At 38.7% G+C, this 22,167-nt stretch overlaps 2 protein-coding genes across 2 annotated transcripts in view; both read right to left on the reverse strand.

Moving 5' to 3' along the window:
- The window catches only part of srcin1a (SRC kinase signaling inhibitor 1a), a 123,251-nt gene extending 102,521 nt beyond the window's left edge, over nt 1-20,730 (reverse strand). Inside the window, exon 1 of the mRNA XM_055223802.1 lies at nt 20,610-20,730. Coding sequence (XP_055079777.1) covers nt 20,610-20,730 — 121 coding nt within the window. The remainder of the gene's footprint in view (nt 1-20,609) is intronic.
- The window catches only part of LOC117374337 (apoptosis regulator BAX-like), a 240,471-nt gene that overhangs the window by 104,199 nt on the left and 114,105 nt on the right, over nt 1-22,167 (reverse strand). The window lies entirely within an intron of this gene.

The following is a 22,167-nucleotide window of genomic DNA, read 5'->3' on the forward strand; positions in this document are numbered from 1 at the left end:
CTGTGTCCGATTCCCAACCTTTAACTCTTATTAGTTTGCATATCAGGGCACATTAAAAAAAACATTACAATTAATTACAATTTGTCCTGTTTTAGGTATCACTTTCATTGCACCCAAGTGTCAAATTCAGAGTCATTTCAGAATGTAAGAAGAGCTGCATATTGGTGTAATATTCGCACAAGTGTGGCTTTGATCTTGGCTTTGATCCCAGTTCTAAGTGACACCTCTCTGCCAATTTCACAAAATCCACTCAAGAAAATGGCTTTCTAAAACAACCATTTGACAAAGCTTTGGATGCTTGCACTTTTGTAAATCACTTATTTAAAAGACACTCACGAAAGGACAATTTGAGAGCCTACTATATCGCTTTTGGCAGCCTGTTTCTTATGTTATTAATTGCAAAGTTATCAAAAGTGCCAGCATTTCACTCAGTGGAAGCCTTATCTTGGCAGGGGCAAAGAATGGTCTACATTTCAAAAGCTTAAATTGGATTTTATTTGAGGAACAAAGTTTGTATGTGATAACCCCTAAGTTCTTGTTCCTGACAGCTTGTGATTGCCCTTGCTCTTTTTGATATTATCTTTCAATGCGTACAGACAATAGACTGTATAACAAAGTGGAGTGTGATGTCACCCATAGCGTTCGGCTCCAGTCAAATGAAGCTCATCAAGGCTAATGTTTTTTTGGAGCCGAGATCCATATTTGGAATTCTGACCGCCAGTATCATAGCAACCAAATAACCAATCCAGAGTGAGGCTGTTGAAGGTAACATCCCTTCCCACCCTAGTTTAGCAGTTAGCAGGCTCTTAGCAATGCTGTTAATCAAACCTGTTGCTAACACTAGCGAAAGAGACCTCAGGGAAATAAAGCCCCTGATTTGTCTGTTATTAATGTTCATGTCTTGATTTACTGACACAATAGTGAAAATACCAGGATGTAAAGTGAATTGGACCCAGAGTTGGTGGAGCTGAAAGCGCACTATGCTCTCTTCCTATTTGAAATGCACTAGCTAGCGCATTAGTTATGTCCATTTATATATACAGTCTATGGTACAGACTTTAAGAACCAGAAGGATGTCAAATTATTATGATTTGTTTGGGATTTTTTTTATTTTTTTTGGGGGGGGGGGGGGGGGGGGGCAGCAAATTAGAAACATGGGTCAGAAAATAAAACGCTGGCATTTCACAAATCATGCACAGTAAAAATCGAAATGAGAAATGGTATTATATAATTCTATTTATCGTGGGTCGTGACAATCCACCACTTTGTACAGTAAGTGTCAGTAATCCGTGTTTTATCATCTTCCAGCCAACATTTTGGCCTTTGTCTGCTTAATGTCCCTGTGTGCATCGCTCAGAGGGCTGTTGACTGTAGTGGGGCCCACACTGCAGCGATACAAAGTTATTGCAAGAGAGTAACTCAATTTTATGTGAACTGGTGCTCTGTAGTCCATAGGTTACTGCTCAGTGTGACAAATACTTACTCAACGGGGAACAAGGCAAGTTTTTTTTGTTTTTTTTTAGCAGAGTGACTTTTTAATTTACAGAGTTAGTCACGTTCTTTGCAAATGTGAGAATAATCATCATTGAGATGACGAAAAATAACATTAGCTGTGATGAGTCCTCCAGGAATCCAAAACAGACATGGGGACCGTGTTGAGATGTTGGCTTTTTAAAATGCTACAATGTGGTGTGTGTTTATTCTGCACTCACAGTGGGACGTTTTCTCTCACTAAAAATAAGAGCCTCCGCAATAAGTGGTACACAAACAAGCACTTCTTCAGCTTTTTGTGAATAGCAAGGTTAAACCATGCTTTTATCAAGGCAGCTGAATCAGTAATTAGACTCCCCTGTGATTACTGTTTGTCCAGACCAACACAAACAAGAAAAGTATCATTTTGATGCATGGAAAACAGACAAATTGTCAAAATTAAATTATTTCTTGTGGGAGAATGGACAGAAAACAGAGCAATAGATTTTAGAGATTCGTAAAAGCAATGGCCAAGGAGCTATAAGATATCAACTATGAGTTAAAGTCATAGTGTCGCATGTTTTTATTGCCTCAAACTCATATGTTTACATGTGACTGCATTATTACAATATTGCAAAGTAAAGTAAGGATCTCTGTGTAATTCCACACTAGGCCTGTCACAATAACACATTTTAAAGTTTGATATATCACTGAAGTAAATATAGATGATAAACGATAATAAACGGTAAGTAATTTATGCCACTGACACATAGGGATGGGACGATATTAAATTTTAGACTCACGATTATCGTGGCCAAAATAATCGCGATTAACGATATTATCGCAATAATTATTAACCTGTTAACGTTCCGACGGCCCGGGCCTACTTTACAACTTTACAGCAATGTACATACACTTCTGCGTCACCCGCACAAACAATCTACACATCAAATGAAAGCTGCGGCGCTCTTCTTTCTGGATATGCAAACCATTTTCACCTGCAATCACCACAGCGCTGACAGGAAAGACGTTTTTACAGAAAAGTCACAAAGTGTGAATCTGGACTTCACTTACCATTGAGCGCTCTGGTTCTGTCAAACATCAACATATTCACACAAAGTTGGTCTCATTTGTTCCGTAAAGGTCCAGAGAATATAATCCAGTCTAGAAATTATGTCCACAAAATAAGATCCTCCATGTCCAATCTGCTGCAGGAAAGTACTCCAAATATGAAATCTGCTCCGTCACTTCTTTGCCTTTCTTTTGTTGATTTCAGGCATAATAAACTTCTGACAGTGCCAAATTTCTTCCTCAGTGCTAAACACATGTGTTAGCTGGTGATTGACACCAGTGTTGGCCAATAAGGTGGGGGTTGTGGGTTACTGAGGCCGCAGACAGCGAATCAGTGCTACAGATGACTGAAGGTTTACGCCCCACTCTTCCCCTTGTAGAATCAACCAATTACATCACACACATTTAGTGACGTTTTCCCCTTACAGCCAATGAGCAGCGGGACAGGATGATGTATCACATGCCATAGTTTTCCGTAAAAAGACATACCCGGAAGAAAATGTGTACTCCTCAATGCCATGCTGTCGAAATGGACCGGTCCTTGTTGCGCCGGAAGTGCCCGTCGACGAACATTTTATTTTTTTAATTAAGGCACTTTGGTGAATTGGGAAACGAGTGGATGCAGAAATGTGTGCATAATGGCGCATTTTACGCACTGTTGTTTTGCGTTTTAAACATGACGAAACGGACAAACCAAAGGGAGTACGTGATCGAGGACACTGTGGATGTTTGTACAAGTTATACTAGAGGCATCTCTGACCTGGAGCGGTTCATGGCAAAGAGTAAAGATCCCACAGTGGACTCAGGAGTAAAGGACCTTATTTTTTGATGGTTCTCGATCTGTTCTCGATCGGTAAGCGTGGTTTATTCTACTATTGACTTAATTGTAGGTAAAATATACCGTGTATAATCGTTATCATTGCTTCTGTGCACATAGTGCGCATTTGGACCATGCGCTCTGACACATTTGTGTTCAGCTGTATGAATTAGACTTAATTTGTCTATTGTTTAAAAGTTGTTGTTTTATTCTGCAGTTTGCATTATTGCAGGTAAAAATCTAAGATGTGCACACATTAGCGTCTCATCTGTGCGCACGGGTGAGGCGCGCACTGGTACGTTCTTGTGGAGAGTTATGGATCAGACTTTGTTTATTGTTGATATCTGATAGAATATAGTTCAGACAGAGATAAGCACAGAAGCTACAAGTGTCATTGCTATGTCAGAGTGGGCAAACACCAGAACTAACATCTAAACGTTGTATTGGAAATGGCAATATGAGGCAGTGTGGTGCCGTAAAGGCGATTATAATCATGCGTGATAATTGCGATTATTAAAAATGCCACGAACAATTAATAGCGGACCTTTTTTATCGCGATTAACGATATTATCGTATATCGTCCCATCCCTACTGACACAGTAACCCAAGACCAGATTTAAACCACAAAAACTATTCTAAATCTACAATATTGTTAAAATATCATGAGTTGCGATAAATAAACAGCAGAATGATAATATGATAATACTTTAGTGCTTAGTTTGCATCTGTAATGAATCATAGAAGTTATTAAATTCAACCTTTCATGGTTTCAATCCTATAGTAAAATTTCCCAGTAGCGCAAAGAAAATGTACATATGACTAATACTGACCCCCAATAAATAGTGTTCCAACTTTCATATATTAAATCAATCGGTAAGTATCATGACAGGCCTATCCCCCACTCGACCAGGTATAATCCATAGTAAAAGAAAAATTATATTCTGTCAACTGGACAAAAAGTTAAAGTAAAGATCCTCAGCCGTCCAGACCAATGTCACAGTGAGTTTGTTTTACCCTCTATGGCTCAAACTGAATCAGAAGAACCGGCTTTAGGGGTTTAAAATCCTATAAAATATTCCATGAAGTAAAAAATGGACAGAGGCTGGAAATCTAAATGAGCTTCTGATTATACAGCGGAGCTCTTGTTTTTAAACTATTAAACTAAAACATGTTCACACTGCAAATGCTATTTTTACAAAGTTATTTTCAGCCCCATGATTTGTCCTTGGTGCCAGTTTTACCCAAAAACACAAAGCTCTAAATAAACCCCACCATTGTTGCTCTGTGTCCCCACATTGAGGAGCTTTACATTAATCATGTGTCGGGACTACGTCAGCACTTCTGTGGGGCTGCCCTTTCAAGGTTTGTCCATCAATCCTTTCTCTCCCCTGACCTCTGGCACTGCTGAGGAAGACCTGCTCCTCATCCTTGAAAATCCACTAAAGCTCAGGACGCCCACACCACGAAACACTAAAAATACCTCATGTGCGTACTTCACTGCTCTCCACAATTAAAACGTTACATACATTAAACTAATTATGTTGAAGGCCTTTCTAAGCACAATCCTCTTATTCAAATCAATGGTGTTGGTGGGGAAAAATGCAGTGCAGTGTTCTAAGACATCCTAAGCAGTTTTTAATGGCATTTAGAGGATCTACCAAAGCCCCCGGCACAGTGGGAAAAATTAGCATGCAGCGTTGAACCAACCCGGACTCACTGAGGTCTGAAGGAGAGCCAGCCTCTTCTATGCGGACAGGCCTGCGTGACATATCGATCTGCTATTGGCTACTCTGAACTCCACTGAGCTCCATCATCACCATGGTAGCGCTCTGTCACTCCCTCTTTTCAGTCGCTAATTTGTAGCATGCCACGTCTTAACACGCTGTCCCACATTCTCGAAAGGGTCACTATATCAAACGGCTGGAACGGCATTAGGAATTTTAAGTACTTAGCTGGAAGGAGATCACTGTGCCCTCTCCTTGCACTTGTCTGAAACCTGTCCTTCAATGTGTAATATCGCCATGCGCCAGCCCATCCATCACAGTTTTGCCTTCAAACCGATGCTACGGCCAAAATAATAGCATTAGAATTTCCAAAGTGACTAATTACGAGTGATTCCAATGCAAGAGGCTTTGTGGCTAAAGTTGGACTTAGCCTTATCAGCTAATCCAGATGTCCTTGAAAATGTGAAAATACTGTTAGTTTGTTAGTTTACAATGAGCAAGAAAAATTTAGTTTGAGACAGCGATAGTACAGAACATGCAGTCTTTGTAAGCACAGATGTTGACATGGATAATCTTTGTATGGAGAATGAAACTGCACTGGTAATGATTTCACTAATTGGCTATTTAATTGGCTGTAGTTACAGGCAGTTGAATCAAAAATAAAGTGAACATATCAGGCATAATGAGTCGTCGGATCTGTAAAAATGGTGAGTGCTGTGCGGGAAAGGTTATCACAAGAGGCGAAGCAGAAGAAAGGAGAAAGAAAACTTGTTCATTTTAACTAAAAAGGGCAGAAAGGCAGTCCGAAGGAGAGCTACAATGTGATTTGTGAATTTGAACGCGCTAAATATGTGGGGGTGGGGTTGTTCTGGTTCCTTAACGAGATAGTACCCACGCTTTTTAGGAGTGCTACTTGAAATGCAGAAGCTATCTAATCAATGTAATTTTGTAGATAGTTTACAGTACAGTGACAGCTAATTCACTGAAGCAATACTGAAATTTATGCAAGCCATTACAGCTTCAAGAGGCTTTGTTTAAAGGGCCCACTTTATGCTATTTTCTGATCTATGTTATAATGCCGTTTCCTCATCGAAAACATACGAGTTTTTTGTTTCATTCACACATGTTTAACACACAAACCTGCATATTTAGGCTGAGTTCTCCTCTCAAACAGAAAACACTGTGTTCCACTTTGTGATGTGGTAATACGCGAATTGCCATAAAAGGAGCTGTTAACTTGAAAACTACCACTACATGACATCACAAGGTGGAACAGAGTATTTTGTGCTTTGGAGATGTAGACTGACTAATAATAAAGTGTTACTCAAACATGTGTGAATGAAACAAAACACAACTCCAGGTATGTTTTTGAGGAGGTAATAGCATTATAACATGGCTAAAAGCTCACAAGAGTCAATTTTCTGTAATATAGGCCATTTAACGTAAATAATAAGTTGTATTATTGTTTAAGCACAAATCCACCTAGTCTCTTGTATTTTTTGATTCAATTTGGCTTGTTTTCTGTTAATTTAACAAAGAAAAACTGGTGCCTTATAATAATAGATATTTTCATATATAAAAACAATATTGTATACCCAAATGTGTTTTAAAAAAGCATAGGGTGAATTTGTGCAAAGTTTTTTAGCATCGAGTGAGCTATCAGGTCAGGTCTGATGTAGCAGAAAAGCATGTGTGTGGGAGGAGAGGCTGTCTTTTGAGCTGGTGACTGGCTGCAAGTACAGTACTACCATCTGGGAGAAAATCTGTACAGGCGAGTTACTGGGGATGGAAGCTCAACAATAAAACCAGCCTTAGTAATCCTTAAAGGTCCTATAAACACAAAAAATGGAACACTTGTGAGCTTTAAGCCATGTTAAAATGCTGCTACCTCCTCAAAAACATGCATGATGCTGTCTTTTGTTTCATTCACACGTGTTTGAGTAATCCTGCATTTTTAGTCTGTCTACATCTCCAAAGCTCAAAATGCTCCGTTTCACCTTGTGATGTTATGGAGCCGTAGTTTTCAAGTTAATAGCTACCTTTTACCTTTAGTTCAGTAAAGACTGGCAGATCCATGAATGAAATTATCAAAGTGTTTCTAGTGAAGGTGAATGGAGTTTAAAAACACAGTGGAGCACTTCCTGTATTACCACATGACATCACAAGGTGGAACAGAGTGTTTTCTGTTTGAGAAAAGAACTCAGCCTAAATCTGCAGGGTTTGTGTGTTAAACGTGTGTGAAAGAAACAAAACACAACTCCAGGTATGTTTTGGCATTATACAGTATAACACAGATTTAAAATATGCGTTATAAAGCAGATTTTTTTATTTATTTATTTATTTATTTTTGTTATGTTATGGCTTCTTGTTTAGATTCTGACAGTTTAGTATTATATTCTTAAATACATAAAGCAAAATTACCCACAAAGTATTCTTAATGTACAATATTGTTAAAAAAACATGAACTGCAATAAATAAAAGATGGAATGCAAGTAGTTAGTTTGTGTCTATAATGAGTCATAGGAGTTCAAAATTCTACAGCACAAATCTCATCATAATGCAGAAAATTAACAAAAAACAAACAAACATTTGAACAAAAAGAGTGCCAAAGATAAATACTGACTCCCAAAAATTGTTTCATCTGTCATCATTGTTAAACCTTAACACTAACTAACTAAGTACAGGGGCATTACAACAATATTCAGCTGATTTGAATATAACAGTGCTATAATACATTGGGGTTACTCTGTCCATGGTGCTGAAGTCATTATACAGTCAGCAAAACGATACACATTTGATCACAACTGTTATCCCAATTATCTTTATAATCTAATCTTCAAACATGTCAAATACGCCAAGAAATTTTTGTATAGTAAGTCTAGTCTGCCCAAAACTCCAGATCAGATCAAATACCAATTGCCTATAGAAACACCTGGAGCCTAAAGCAGTTGGAGTTACCTTTGTATTATTCAGTTATATTTTATTTATATAGCACATTTAAATACAACTTAAGCTCCTTAAATGCAACTGAAGTGCTTCACACAAAAAGTCAACAAAAAACAAATATACAGATACAACAAATGAGAATACACCACAACTACAGAATGAGCATGAACCACTACTGTAAGCTATAATAAGAACTGTCCATGGTGCTGAAACCTAGTATTTCCCGTATGGATATGTTGGCTCTCAAATAATGATTTTTGATTTGAAGGAGACGTTCATACCACAATAAACAACAGCAGATTTAGCTCCAATGATAATGAGATAGCGCCAGCCAAATTTAAACATGACTCAGTTCAGAATGTAATTATAGCATTAGAAAATGTGGGAAATGCTTGATGATAATGTACAAGATGTTTTCAAACTTCAAATTCAGGTATTAAAATAAACAGAATGATTCATTAGCTGTAAATAAGTACTTGAGAAACTGTATGGAACTAGACGCTGTCCATGGTGCTGAAAAGTGGCCATTTGTAATACTGTTGTCATACTAAAATTTTCAATACTAAGCAATAGGCGTGCTACTCAACAGTGATTCCAATACTACTTTGATAATAAAACACTCTTTCTTTAGGCAATAGAATGTGGTTTTCAACATTACATAATAGTATTTTCTTTTATATTAGGTGCAGTATGGCATCACAAACACACAGACAAACGATTCCACGAATAAATACTGATGCTACGCCACATTTCTCTGTATGTAAATTGGATTAAACGTCTGTACTATATGGAAAGGCTAAGCTTTATGACGAGATATAACACGCCCACATGGATTTAGGCGAATAGCTGATATTTCTCCAAGTGCCCATATCTGACAATAAAATCAGCCCTAATTCTAAACCTATTCAGGAAAAGTTAATTTCTGTCCTGTGAATGTTACTTTTTTAGTGCTGATATCTGCTGAATATCTAATTTCAATACTAGTTATAGTATTGATTAGTATCTGATTTTCCATACTTAACCCTCTAATAAGTAGAGATCTTGGAAGCAAAGCAGTCTACACTAGGGTTGCTATGGCTTTAGTAGTTGCTATCAGCAGCATCTATAGGATTAATGAAGCGCTTTGGGAGTCTAAAAGGCACTATATAAATTCAATGCATACTGTTCATTGTTATTCTAAACAGAATTTACTTATATATAATTCACATTCCAATACCCAAACTGCTATTTTGAGAGCGCATGTTTTAAACTGTTTGACTGAACGGTTGACTCCTTGCAACGTTTAAAAATTGGGGCATTGCTATTTAAATTGACAAGGGAATACACCAATAATAAACAGAAGATTTATTGTTATTTCAGCTTTGCATATCCAGAGAATCTCACATCAAAAATTCTCACAACAGGAATACATCAAACCAGCTTTTTATTGTGAAACCTTTTTAGTTCTGCCCCAGGAGATTTCTACATCTGCAGTCAGAGGCACAGCAGGCGACATGTTCATGCATCATACGAATGATCAGGGTGTGTTTGTGTTCATTTTGACATCTCTGGTTTAAAAATATGCATGAAGATAGTTAAGTCCCAGACAACCAAGCAGACATAGAAACTCCCTTGTTAACAGGTGGGCACTGTGTAGGCAATCCTAGGTGCCTTCTAAGAAAATGTGTGGATTTAGTTTAAAGCCCAATGGATCTAAGAAGAACCCCCACACTTCTCTCAAAATTGTAGCTTTAATCCTGAATCTTAAAATATAAATTATGCTTCTTGCAAATAGCATCAAAAGTGGTTGTTATAGTGTATTTTAAGTCAAATTTGACTTAGCTTAATGATGGATAATGGCTCAATGCATTTAACATGCACTTAGGGTCTCATTTATCAAGCGTTTGCTCTTGTGTTAAACAGCTAAAAACTCTCAAATGGAGAAAAACTCAATGCAGTTTCTTACAGAGATGCTAAAGAAGACGCAACGCAGTTTTGCTCCTATGAGTGAATTAATATGCAAAATGGGGCGTTTTTTGGCCAATAAGCACAAATGGGAGGCGGAGAAAATGCAAATGAGGTTGTTTAGCGAGTGCTGCCAGATGTATTACAAACATGAGAGGTAAAATTGTGTGTTAATACAATACAGTGGAGAAACAGGTGTAAAGTTTTTGCTCAGAAGCTGCTGGACTTTGTGCACCTACAGGGCATGTCATATTGATTTTAAATGTTTTAAAATGACCCACAAGGACAGATAAGATAATAACATGTTGTTTTCAAAGTCGCAGTAATAAAATATAAACTCTTCACCTGCGACACTTTGGCCCTGACTCCCACAAGTCTTCACTGACCCACAGCGCTCCACAGCAGCTGTCCATCAAACTGGACTTTCACACGTCTGTTCCATGTCCTGAAGTCCAGTCATGAGGATGAGGCCTGATCTGTCTCCCTGTCCCTGTCCTGTTTCCGCGATACGTCATCCCACTTTTAATCCAAAGTGAAAGGGATAACACTGGTAAACTTGCTGTTCGAAGTTTTCTGGATTCTCCCGTCAGATGCTTTTTAATCCAAACTTCATGCGAAATTGTTGGGAAGTAAAGGCAAACGTGAATTCAACAGTTCAATAGCCCACGTGAGTGGAGGCATGGAAACTTTTGCACTCACTGAAAGCTCTCACTTACAGTCAGTCAATCAGTTTTACAGCCAAAATAATATGCACACTTCCAAATGGTAAATCACACACAACACACCCACAATTTACACAAGCTCTTCAGTTTATACTCACAGTTTAGCTCATGGATTGATAACTGAGGCCCTTAGTGTCCTACTGCAGTTATATTAAATTATTGTGACAGGTACATCTACTTTAGAAATAGCCCATTAAATTACAGAGCACATTTATCTTGTTGCAGGCAGAGTAGTGGACCTATTTACCTCGACTACAAGGTAATTTGAAGTCACCAATTTACCAAACAAATATCTTTCGAGGTGGACAGAAACAACCCCGAGTAAGCAGGTCTATCAGACTTCTGTTAGAAATAGTACAATGTGGTTAGCAGCAGCACACATAAATCTACTTCAGTCTACGTATTTCTACTCTGGCACAGTGCATCTCTAATAGGCTCCTACATTACGCAAAATTGACTGTTGATCACGTGACATCACAAAGTGGAACAGTATTTTCTAGTTTAAGAGAACTCAGCCTAAATATGCAGGGTTTGTGTGTTAAACATGTGCGAATGAAATAAAAAACAACTCCAGGTCTGTTTGTGATGAGGAAACATTACAACATAGATCAGAAAATAGTGTAACATGTGCCCTTTAAGGTAGACCAAAAATAAATCAAATCATATATTCTTCATGTGTGTGTGATCCCTCAAGTTCTTGTTTTTCGGGAGGAGTTATCTTACAAAGACCAAAGATATTACTAAATCATTTGGTACTTTAAAATGTAAAGAGGTATCTAAAACTTCAAAAAGGCCCAAATATAACTTTTCCTTTAAACTTGGGCCATGTTTGAAGTACAACTCCAGACCTTCACTCAAGTCCAATATAACTGCCTCTAATCAACAGCTGCCATCTCTTCTCAGTTAATCCTGCTCTCTGGTAGATTCCCTCTCTGTCTCCATAATCCCTATTGGTCTCTGAGGCCCTCCACTGAGCTGCGATAGGCTACTGCAGCAGATTGAATATCAAAGAAGAGGATTTCTATCTCGGGTTACTGCACTGATGCCGCCACAACACCGATGCCCACGAGAGCTGGGCAAAAATACGCCAGGTTTACAGCAACAAGGTGTGGCTCTGTGCCCTAGTTTTCCTGGCATGTGCACCACACCAATGAGCAAGACAAATGCAAAAGATTTTCATTGGTTGAGAGAGAAAGCAACACATGATACACAGAGACAGAGACAGCTGGCGTCACAAGATCAATTTATCATTCCATAAAAGATAGATGGAACAGTAATATTTATCGTGGGTACTTTTTCTTTGTACTGTAAAGATATTTTGTGTTTAGTTCCGAGTTGACATCATAGACTGTATATATAAATGGACATAGCTAACCTGATAGTGTTCAAAATGGGAAAAGAGCATGGGCGCCCTTCCGGCTCCATTGACTCTGGCTCCAATTCACTTTACACTGGAAAACTGTCATCCCTCCCTTTGCAACTGCTGCTGTCAGACTCGTCATTTTGGTCTTAAAATGTTTGTAATTATCTGCTGTACATGATTCTGGTATTTTTTATTTCGTTATTGTGCCCGTAACTCAAGATATGAACATTAATAACAGATAGGTTGCTCCTGCTAGCGCCCGCTCCCTGCTAAACCAGCGTTGCGGACGGGAAGGGGCGTTACCTTCAACAGCCTCACTCAGGATTGGCTCTTTGGCTACTATGATGCTCACGGTCGGAATTCCTAATATGCAATTTGGCTCCAAGTTCACCCTGTAATAGCTAGCCATACGTCATACTCCCTTAGTCCACTTCTTTATGTGAGTTATGTCTATGGTTGACACCTTTTGTTGTTCTTGTAATAGTTTATGTGTTGTTTATGTAACTGCTTCTGCATGTGACACTTGGTTGCTATGACGACAAGCTGATATAAAGCTTCTATTGATCAGTTACTGGTCTGTTTTGGAGACTGGCTCTAGTGAGTTGACTGTTGTTATTTTACTTTTGTTTTGGAGTGGTTTACAGCCTACAGTAGCTCTAGTGTTCAGAAAATAAACAACCAGAAAAAATACGGCACGTTTCCTTACACCAGAACACCACAGTACTAATAAGGAACTTTCTGTTAGTTTTCTGTATTATGATAAAATTCGAGCTGCTGATGTTCAATAAATAACCTTTATAACTTACTATAAATACAATCTATTGACAAAAAGTTTCTGTTTATTTTTTACAGCTACACCAAGTCTACATTTGGACTCAGGGAAGTAAAGGGAAGTAGAACAGACTGCTAAAGGTCCAGCCGTGACCTGTGTCGTCTGTTGACAGCTCAGAAATAAACCGGAGCGTGTGCCCTCGTCAACCCAACATCACAGCAGTGCCAGTCCACGCAGTGACCCAGAGAAGGCACAAAGTCAGGGTTATAAAAGTGAAACAAATGAGAGCATGCACTTAAAAAGACTAAGATTCAGTTCAGACATTAGCAGGTAAAAATAGAGCCCTCCAAGGAGGTTTAAGAATAACAATGAGGACATATAAACCGCTAATTTCAAGTTGGTGTGTTTGCTAAAATTTGGGGTAAATAAATTAACTGTCATAAAGTTATGTTAAAGTTATGTAGCAGCGCCAGAAGTAAATTATCCAGATTCTGTCCTTGGACAACGTTTCTATTTGGCTTTTAGTTTTTACCTTCAGCAACTTAAAACATTTTGAGGTATTTTGCTCTTAAATAATCAAAGATGCATCAAAACATTCAAATGGACTAGTCTAGACTAGAACTTAATGTAATGCCTGGTATAGTGAAAATGCCACTCTCGAGATGTCAAGATTTGGCTAATTAATAAAAACATGTTTATCTTTATCTAACCCTGTAGTTTAGACCTCTACAAACTGAAATGTATGGGATTCCTGTATTAGCTTAGCGGATCATATTTCGGTCTTCACTCCTATGTTAATGCTTGTGGACATGTTTAAAATCCAACTATTAAAACATAAATCGCAAATCTAATCATAATGCATATGTATGAGTGTAACTGTGAGCAGGCAGTGAGCCCAAGACAATTGTCTCCTTGGGGAAAATAAAGTGTTAATCTTAATTTTAATGTTTGTCTGAAAAATTGCAATTTGATATTTTGCCAAAGTTGTCCAAGTTTTGTACTAGTTCAAACCATAGACGGTATAAAATAGTGGACTAAGGGAGTGTGACATCAACCATAGCATTCAGCTCCAGTCAATGAAGCTCATCAAGGCTAGATGTTACAGGGGCAAATTTGAAGGCAAGTTCCATATTTGTAATTCTGACCACGAGTATCAGAGCAACCAAAGAGCCAATGTGGAGCGAAGCTGTTTAAGGTAACACCCCTTCCCTCTCACACTGCTGGTTTAGCAGGGAGCGGGCGCTTAGCAACGCCATCAATCAAACCTGTAGCTAGCGCTAGCGGAAACAACCTTGGGGAAAGAAGGCGCCTGATTTTGTCTGTTATTAATGTTCATAACTTGATTTACAAACACACCATATGGACACAGGTTAATACAAACATTTTAAGACCAAAACGACAAGCCAGACAGCAGTAGTTCAATTCAATTCAATACAAAGTGAGTCAATGGAACCAGAAGCACCTCCAAGCTCACTTTCTATTTGGAACATGATGGCTAGTAGGTTAGCTATGTCTGTTTATATACACATTCTATGGTTCAAACTTACAAACTATATTCAAAATGGAGGGAAATAACACCTAAGAAAGCCACTCCTGACATTCCTGGTCAAATGAGGACACTTAACTCAATCCCCTAGAGTCCACATGCACTTTTCAGCTTTGAAGGATGATGCTGAGAAAGTGTGAAAAGTGGTCAGCCGCAGCAGACAGCCCATTGGTCAAAATGTCAGAGCCTGCTGCTGTCACGAGGACCTGTACTCTTCTTCTCTTAATCATCCCCTCTTCTTCCTCTTCTCCTTTGAGTACTCCTCTAACTCTGCGACCGCTCCCCTTTGTGCGTTTGAGTGGTGATAATGGCAGGCTGTCCGTCACGCGAGCTCTGACCCATATTTGCTGGTAGAGGAGAGAAAGGGATTTGGTATGGACTTGATGGGGCTGATGGGGATAGTACAACCTTCGTCTCTTGGGATCCACCCCTCACACTGTCAGGAGCCTCGACCTCCAAGACCAGGGTTATAAGGAGGGATGGTAGACTGTCATTTTGAGAGATATGCAGCTATAAAGATGTTCCAAGAAAGTGGTTGTCAAATTGGTGCAAATAATAGTAATAATGTTAAGTAGCGCTTGTCAGCATTTGGTGCAGAGCTATCTTCTTTTTTTTTCTCTCTCATCATAAAGGTTGATCACAATTTTCTTCCTCATTAAGAAGAAATAAGATAGACTTTCAATATTTATTTCATGAACATAATGAATATCAACTTTTAACCAGTGCCATTTAACCAAGGAAGTTAAAATAAGATCTGGAAGATGGTGCCGTGTTGTTTTGAATGGCCTGCGCTCATTGGTGCAAAAGAGATTTTTTCTTCTGCATTTCCTTCTGAATAATGCCTTGGGTCGCCTACTGTGTGACGACAGAAACGTGCACCTCAGGCGTAGAGGGGGGCTAGGCTAAATCTAACAAAGGTAAATTTTAGGCGCTTTGAAGATTTAAAAATTTTAAAAAGTTCATGTTGTGAAAATACAGAAAAATCCCTACAAAATCCGACCTTTGTGAAACTGTGGATGCCGTGTCAGCATTGTGCTCTATGTGAAAATTCTTTCTAGGCCGATGCTCCCGGGAGCTGCAGTACCTATGGAGCGGCCACTAATCGATCTCGCACGGGGACGGAGGGGGGTTATAGATCCAAGCATTCAACACAAAAGTAATACTCAAAGTCCACACTTTGCCCCAAATGAAATGTTTTATTGACAGAGGATTGACTGTAGACTTTTCAATTAAAAAGTTTCAAGCTGATTAGAGACGTTAATACCTACATAAGCCAGGTTTTTAAAGTGTGTTGCCCATAGACACATCAGCTGTATATTCCTGATTTAGCTAATTCCTAGTTTAGATGTTTTAGTACTGATGTGGTTGAGCTTAAAGGTACAATATGTAACATTTCTAGTGTACAGTCTGCCTAATGCTTGTCTCTATAAATATTTTATTGACCATATATTTTCGGCCATCTGAAAAGAAAAAATCGGATGCCTAGTCCAGAACATTCCAATAGAAGCACCCTCCTATAGACCAGTAACCCACAGTGAGACCCAAGTTAAACCAATGAGCGCTGCAGAAACACTGTTAACTGGTTTACTGAGCTGTGTCGGGAAAACACATGATTTTCCAATAGACTGAATTGATCTAAATCTTCACCAATCAGAGAGACGACTCACTGCCGCGCCCACACTCTGCTGCATAGCGACTGTAACCAAGGAAAAAGAAAAGAGCAGCGAGTCATGGAAGGACGGGTGATCATTTAAAGTCAACCAGGCTAAACATGCTGGCAAAAAGCAACGCTTCAAATGGTATGATAGACAAGATTTTTGAATCAGTATTTGAAATAAGAGTTATGCTGTTTTTCAAGCTTTTAGATAAAATTAAGGGCACTTTTAATTTATGAATGTGAAAATAAATGAACAAATGCAACAACAAAAACAAAATTCTGCTTATAAGTTTCCAGAAAATCTGTTTCACTTTGCAAATTATTCACTTTGACCTACTTTTATGCTTATGTTAATTGATATTATAGTTGCCTGTGATCCAAAATACACACTTCATTATTTTACGAAGGTGTGAGTTTGGTCATCTGTGAATCTCCCTGTTTTCAAATGGGCGTGACTGACAGGTGGATTAGCTAACCGGGGACACACATTGTCCATCCATATCCTAAAAAATAAAGGAAAAAAAAATCACAAGGGGCTAAAAAACATTGTGGATTTCTGCAGAATCAATTGGCTCATCAATGGGCTCACCTCAGATTAACTCTGTTTATCAGTGGTGAGATAAATTTATATATAAATTTATATATATAGATTTTATTTGTAAATCATAGGTAACCAACGAGCTCCTTCATTTCACATGCGTCACTGAAAAAAACATATCTGACTGGACGATCATGTTTGACCGGGTTTGAGACGCGATGGAGGACGTGGGACCAGACTGATATTAATCTTTATAATGAAAAATACAGAAAGATATCATTCTGGATTTGCAAAGCACACATTATAGCATTGTGATTTAGTATGAACCAGCATAAAAACATGTGAGACATTTGCCTTGGAAAGAACGCCCTGGTTATGAGTGAGCGATGTGACAAAAATGTAATGCCATTCGTGAACACAGAGGTAACAGATTTAATCTTTTAAAAGCTCACGCTCCACTGTGATTGGTTAAATCAATCTGTCACTCACTGCTGCTCAGTACGATGAATGGGCGTGAAAAAGATAGAGCTTATTTTGAGCTTCTGACAGGAAACATGACTTTGCATAAATAAATAAATCATAAAGAAATAAATAAGTAAAAACTAACAACAAAAAAAACAAAACGTAGCATATATAATCCGCATTCACATACAACCATACACATTCTCACACAATTACACAGTGTCCACCATGTGTGCATCTTTCCCAAGTATTACAACTAACATTTCCATATTAGCTCAAACCGGAGCGGGAATAACAATTAAAAAAGGAGTAAAAAGAGAAGCATTAAACAGCGCACTGAATCACAATAGGACAATATCACTAAAACACCATATCGTCACAGGGATGAGAACATAATTACACTTTATAGCTCCATTATAATCGTCCAGCCCTAGCTCATGTATTGAATCTTGACATTCATGCACAGCTACCACCGCCCATAAGCTCTCTCCTACTGTACTATGTGTCCTTGACTTGTCCTTGCGTGACAGTGCGGTGCCGCTCCAGTGGGAGTTACAGCCAGTGGGAGAGGTTTGTGGTGGAAATGGCCTCTTAAAATCATCCATACTTGTGCACCATTCTTCCTACTTTCTCCAAATCACTCTCCACTCTCTCTGGCTTTCATTTACGCATTTTTCCCCTCAACCAAAAAGGGCCTATTCTCAAACTGTCACTCTGGTAATGACTGACAGAAAACGTTGGCATTCGTCACCCCAATTTGTTCAAAATCTCTTTAAAAGTGAAGAGAATAAATGGCGATGTTGAAGCCTGACACCAAAAAGTTGCTATCTTGGTTCAATCTGCTCTGTTTTTCTCAGGTTATGTAGGTTAATGCAGGGGAAGAGTTCGAGACTTCTTCTACCTAATGTATGCAATTTCAACTTTTGGAGTGGAGAAATTTGTTTCACAGGACTATCTTGTTATAAGGAGTTTACACTCATCTTATTTATTGGTACCTGTTTCCAACATTTTTGTTCACATTATATTACTCTTTTATTCTATTTTCTGTTCACTTTTAAAGGTCCCATATTACACATTATCCAGATGATTAAAGTGAAAAGGTATGGAGTTTACACAGTGGACCCCTTCCTGTATCACTACATGTTTGATATAAAATTCATATGCAGCTTACGTCAATATCAATACCACGTTTTTCATGTTGACAAAGGCTTTTCAAATTGTGATGAATAGAGATAATAGTGATAAACAGTTGTCATGATCGTTATCTGACGCCCCCACATGCACATCCGTGTCTGCTACTGCTCAGCGCAGTGGAGAATTTGCCTGATTGAAACGGCGACGGCAGCAGAACTAATTACCAGCATTTGATTGTGCAGCGGCAGAAGTGGCAGTCTCCGTGTTTGTGAAATATAGTGGCTAGAAGCTATAGCAGATGTTCACGCTCCTGTTTGCATTCAAAAAGTGGATTGGAAAGTGATTGGTAATGAATAAATAGCCTAATACAATGACTGTAGGGGTGATTTTACCAACTTGTTTTCTTTCAACGGATGGTAACTTTTAATTTGCTTTTGTTATACTAAAGGCGGTGTACACTATTTTTCAGTCCCGACCCTGAATGAATCAATATGGTTGCACCAATAAAGACAACAAATATAAAAGTAGGGGCGATGGTGGCTCAGTTGGTAGAATGTTTGTCCATGTTTGTGCTGTTGTTGTGTCCTTGGGCAACACAATTAACTCATCTTGCCCCCAATCTCTGCGTACACTGGTGTATGAATGTCTGTGTGAATGGTGGAGTGGTTCCTTGATGTAAAAAAAATATATAAAATTATGATTATTTGGGTCATAATTGAAATCATAACAATAATGTTTAAAAGTCACTGCGGATCATTACATTATTATAGGGGTTCGAGGTTTTAACGGGCAGAACAAGTGCTCCTTTCACTCAGAAAAGAATTAAAATGTTGCTTTGTACGATACATCATTTTTTGTATTAATCAGGGCAATATCTTTACTAATACATACCATTTCATTAATCGCACAGCCCTGAGTCAGTGGCCAGTGAACTCCTTTTGCCAGTCCCAACTCTGGATAAACTGAGAGTTGCACCTGGAAGGGCATCTGATATAAAACTTGTGTCAAATAGCTGAATATACAAATCACTCACTATAAGAGGATGATGACTGTCAGATTATATTTACTGTATTCCACTGCATAAGTTTTTATTTGCCATGAAACTGTGTAAACCTTTTCAGATAGATCGTGAAAAGTAATTAGCATCACTGTCTAGGCTGCCATAAAAAGAAAAGAGCAGAAAAGTGGAGTGGAGGAAAGCAGGAAGTTGTATACAGTATGTCTCGTCTAAAAATCAATCAGGGGTTCTGTTGTTTTCTGCATCCGCGATTTCTAAAGATATTCTCTCAAGTTGCATCCAATAAGCCTGCAGGTGTTCAGAACAAGACTGTATACATTCAAACAGTACATCAGCTGCACGGGAGAGAATTACAAGACGTTCTCATAATCTGCGCTATGGTATTTTTAAAAATATATAATAGTGCCCTGTGCAATATAAAGTGAATGAGCATCTTAGTATCACTCTTTGTACTTCTACCACAACTGATACAACCTACGGTGTATTATAGCTATACATAGGGCTGTGTAATTAATCACATTTTAATCAGGTTTGAGAGTCAGATGTCCCTAATTGCCAAAGATAAGATTGGGTCTTTTTAATCAAGAGGTTTACAGCCAATCCTCTGTCAGTAAAACCACGTGGTTTGAGTTTAGACATTTTAAAAATGCTGTTAATGTCCAGGAAATTAAAATTGAAAGCTATTTTTATTTGCTTTTAATAAGGTATGTAGTAAATGGTCATATTGTTATATAGTTCTTTTCCATCTTCACCCATTCACACACACACACACCACTGTACGCAGACTCTGGGGACAAGCTGTGCAAAGTGCCTTGCCCAAAGACACAACGACAGCATTCATCTGTGAGAGCTAGAATCAATCCACAGACCTGTGGGCCAGTAGATCTAACCGCTCAACGACTCTTTTATGTCGAGAGCAGGAGTTGAACCACCAACCTTTGAATCAGTGGACAAACACACTGTAGCCCCTGTAGTGATGCTTTTGTCATATCGCCCAGCCCCAACTAGCTATAGCTACTACACACATGCCATTAATTACAGCCATTACTACTTCTAGTTTGACCAGTACTACTTTAACTAGTGCTACCACAGCAGAAGAGGTAACACACAGAGACACAAAGATGATCTTAAATGCTAAGTTTCCACTCGGCAGATAAAGAAAGCCTAAACGATTTATAAGACAACTAAACCTGTTGTTTGTATTCCATAAATGCTGCACAAAGCAAAAAAAACACACCTGATGCCAGCAAACAGCCAAGTGAAAGTTTTGGCTCTACTTTCCCTCTGCTGCAGATTCCCATTTTGAACGTGGCCCAACTGTGCAGAAGCTGGCAGCGATGATGGATTTGGCACAAAATGATTCACGTTTGAATGTGACAAGATAAAAGCGAGCTTTGAAAGGCAGCCCTCTGTTTGACCGCTTACCTCCCGCATCTGGATCGACCTGTCCCAGCCACAACATCTGTCCATCAGGGAGGAACACCTGGTAGTCCTCCTCGCCATCATAAACACCCTCCATGGGGAACAGCAAATAGTCCGAATCCATTTCAAATCAACGTAACTTCTCCTAACAAGAACTGAAGAAGCCTCTCGGATGAGTGCCGAAAAACAAATTCAAAACTTTTAATCCAGTTGCAAGACTTAAAATTTCTTTCATAAGTCTCCCAACAAGGAACCAAGCACACTGACGATGGGGTAGTAATGAAAGCAGCTACGTACAGGTCGCCAACCCTCTTGTGCTTACACTACGCCCCAGTGATTCTGTTGTTGTGCTATAGTAGGCCTGAGAAGGACACATGACCATTTACAAAGTGAATAAACAGAAGAAGAGAGCCCCAAACTGCAGCGCTTGTACTGTTTCCCTTAGTCCTCTGTAGCTGGATGCATTCTCCACACATCTGGCTCCTCTTCATCGCTGTATGGTTTTTTCACTGTGGGACTGAAGAGGTGCGCTCGGGGCAGCTAGCACTTCCCCTCCATCTTGCTCCTCGCATCTCTCCCTTTTCTTTGGCTTGTGAAAGGTTTTCGCAGTGAAAGGCCCCAGATGAAAGGCTGGCCTCAATGACAGCCTGATTGCACAGACAGCGCTGGCGGCTCCGAGGTGCTCACTGCAGAGTGGTCCCACCCCAACCACAAGATGCATGTGGGTATTTTCTAGAATTAGAGGGATTTTGAGGCTTGACACTAAGGGTGACAGTGTCCTAGTAAGACTCCAGACTGAAGCCAGATTTATGCTAGCATTTAACATTATTTTAGCTTAAATAGTTTTGATATAAAGTGAAAAAGTGTGGAGTTTAAAAACACAGTGGAGCACTTCCTGTATTACCACATGACATCACAACAGAGTGTTTTTATGTTTGAGAGAAGAATTCAGCTTAAATATGCAAGGTTTGTGTGTTAAACATGTGTGAATGAATCAAATTACAACTATGACAGATCAGAAAATAACGTAATATAATAATTTTTGCAGCTGTCAGTCTGTTTCAACAATAACTCAGCATTTACTATAGATGAGATGACCAGTGATGTGCATAAAAAAATAATAATTTGAATATTAATGCAATGGTAAATAAGCCTGTCAGGATAACACATTTTGAAGTATGAAATTTTGCTGACAAAAATACAGACAATAAATGATAATATTGAAACCAATCTATGTCACTGACCCAATAACCCCCCAAAAAATATTCTAAATGTACAATATGGTTAAAAAACATGAACTGCAATAAATAAATGGCAGAATGAAACACTTGTAGTAATTAGTTTATATTTCTAATGAGTTTAAGAATTTGTTCAATCAACTTTCTACAGCTCAGATCTTATTGTAGAACAGGAAAAATAACAAAACGTTCTCCACTAGTGCAAAGAAAAAGTGACCACGATATATACTGACCCTAAAAAATATTGTTCCTATATATTGAACGATAATTGATTGATATAGTAATTACTGTGACAGGCCTAGTGGTAAAGTCCCCCAAAAAGG

Source organism: Periophthalmus magnuspinnatus, chromosome 8 (assembly GCF_009829125.3).
Source record: "Periophthalmus magnuspinnatus isolate fPerMag1 chromosome 8, fPerMag1.2.pri, whole genome shotgun sequence".
In the NCBI taxonomy this organism is placed as follows: Eukaryota; Metazoa; Chordata; class Actinopteri; order Gobiiformes; family Gobiidae; genus Periophthalmus; species Periophthalmus magnuspinnatus.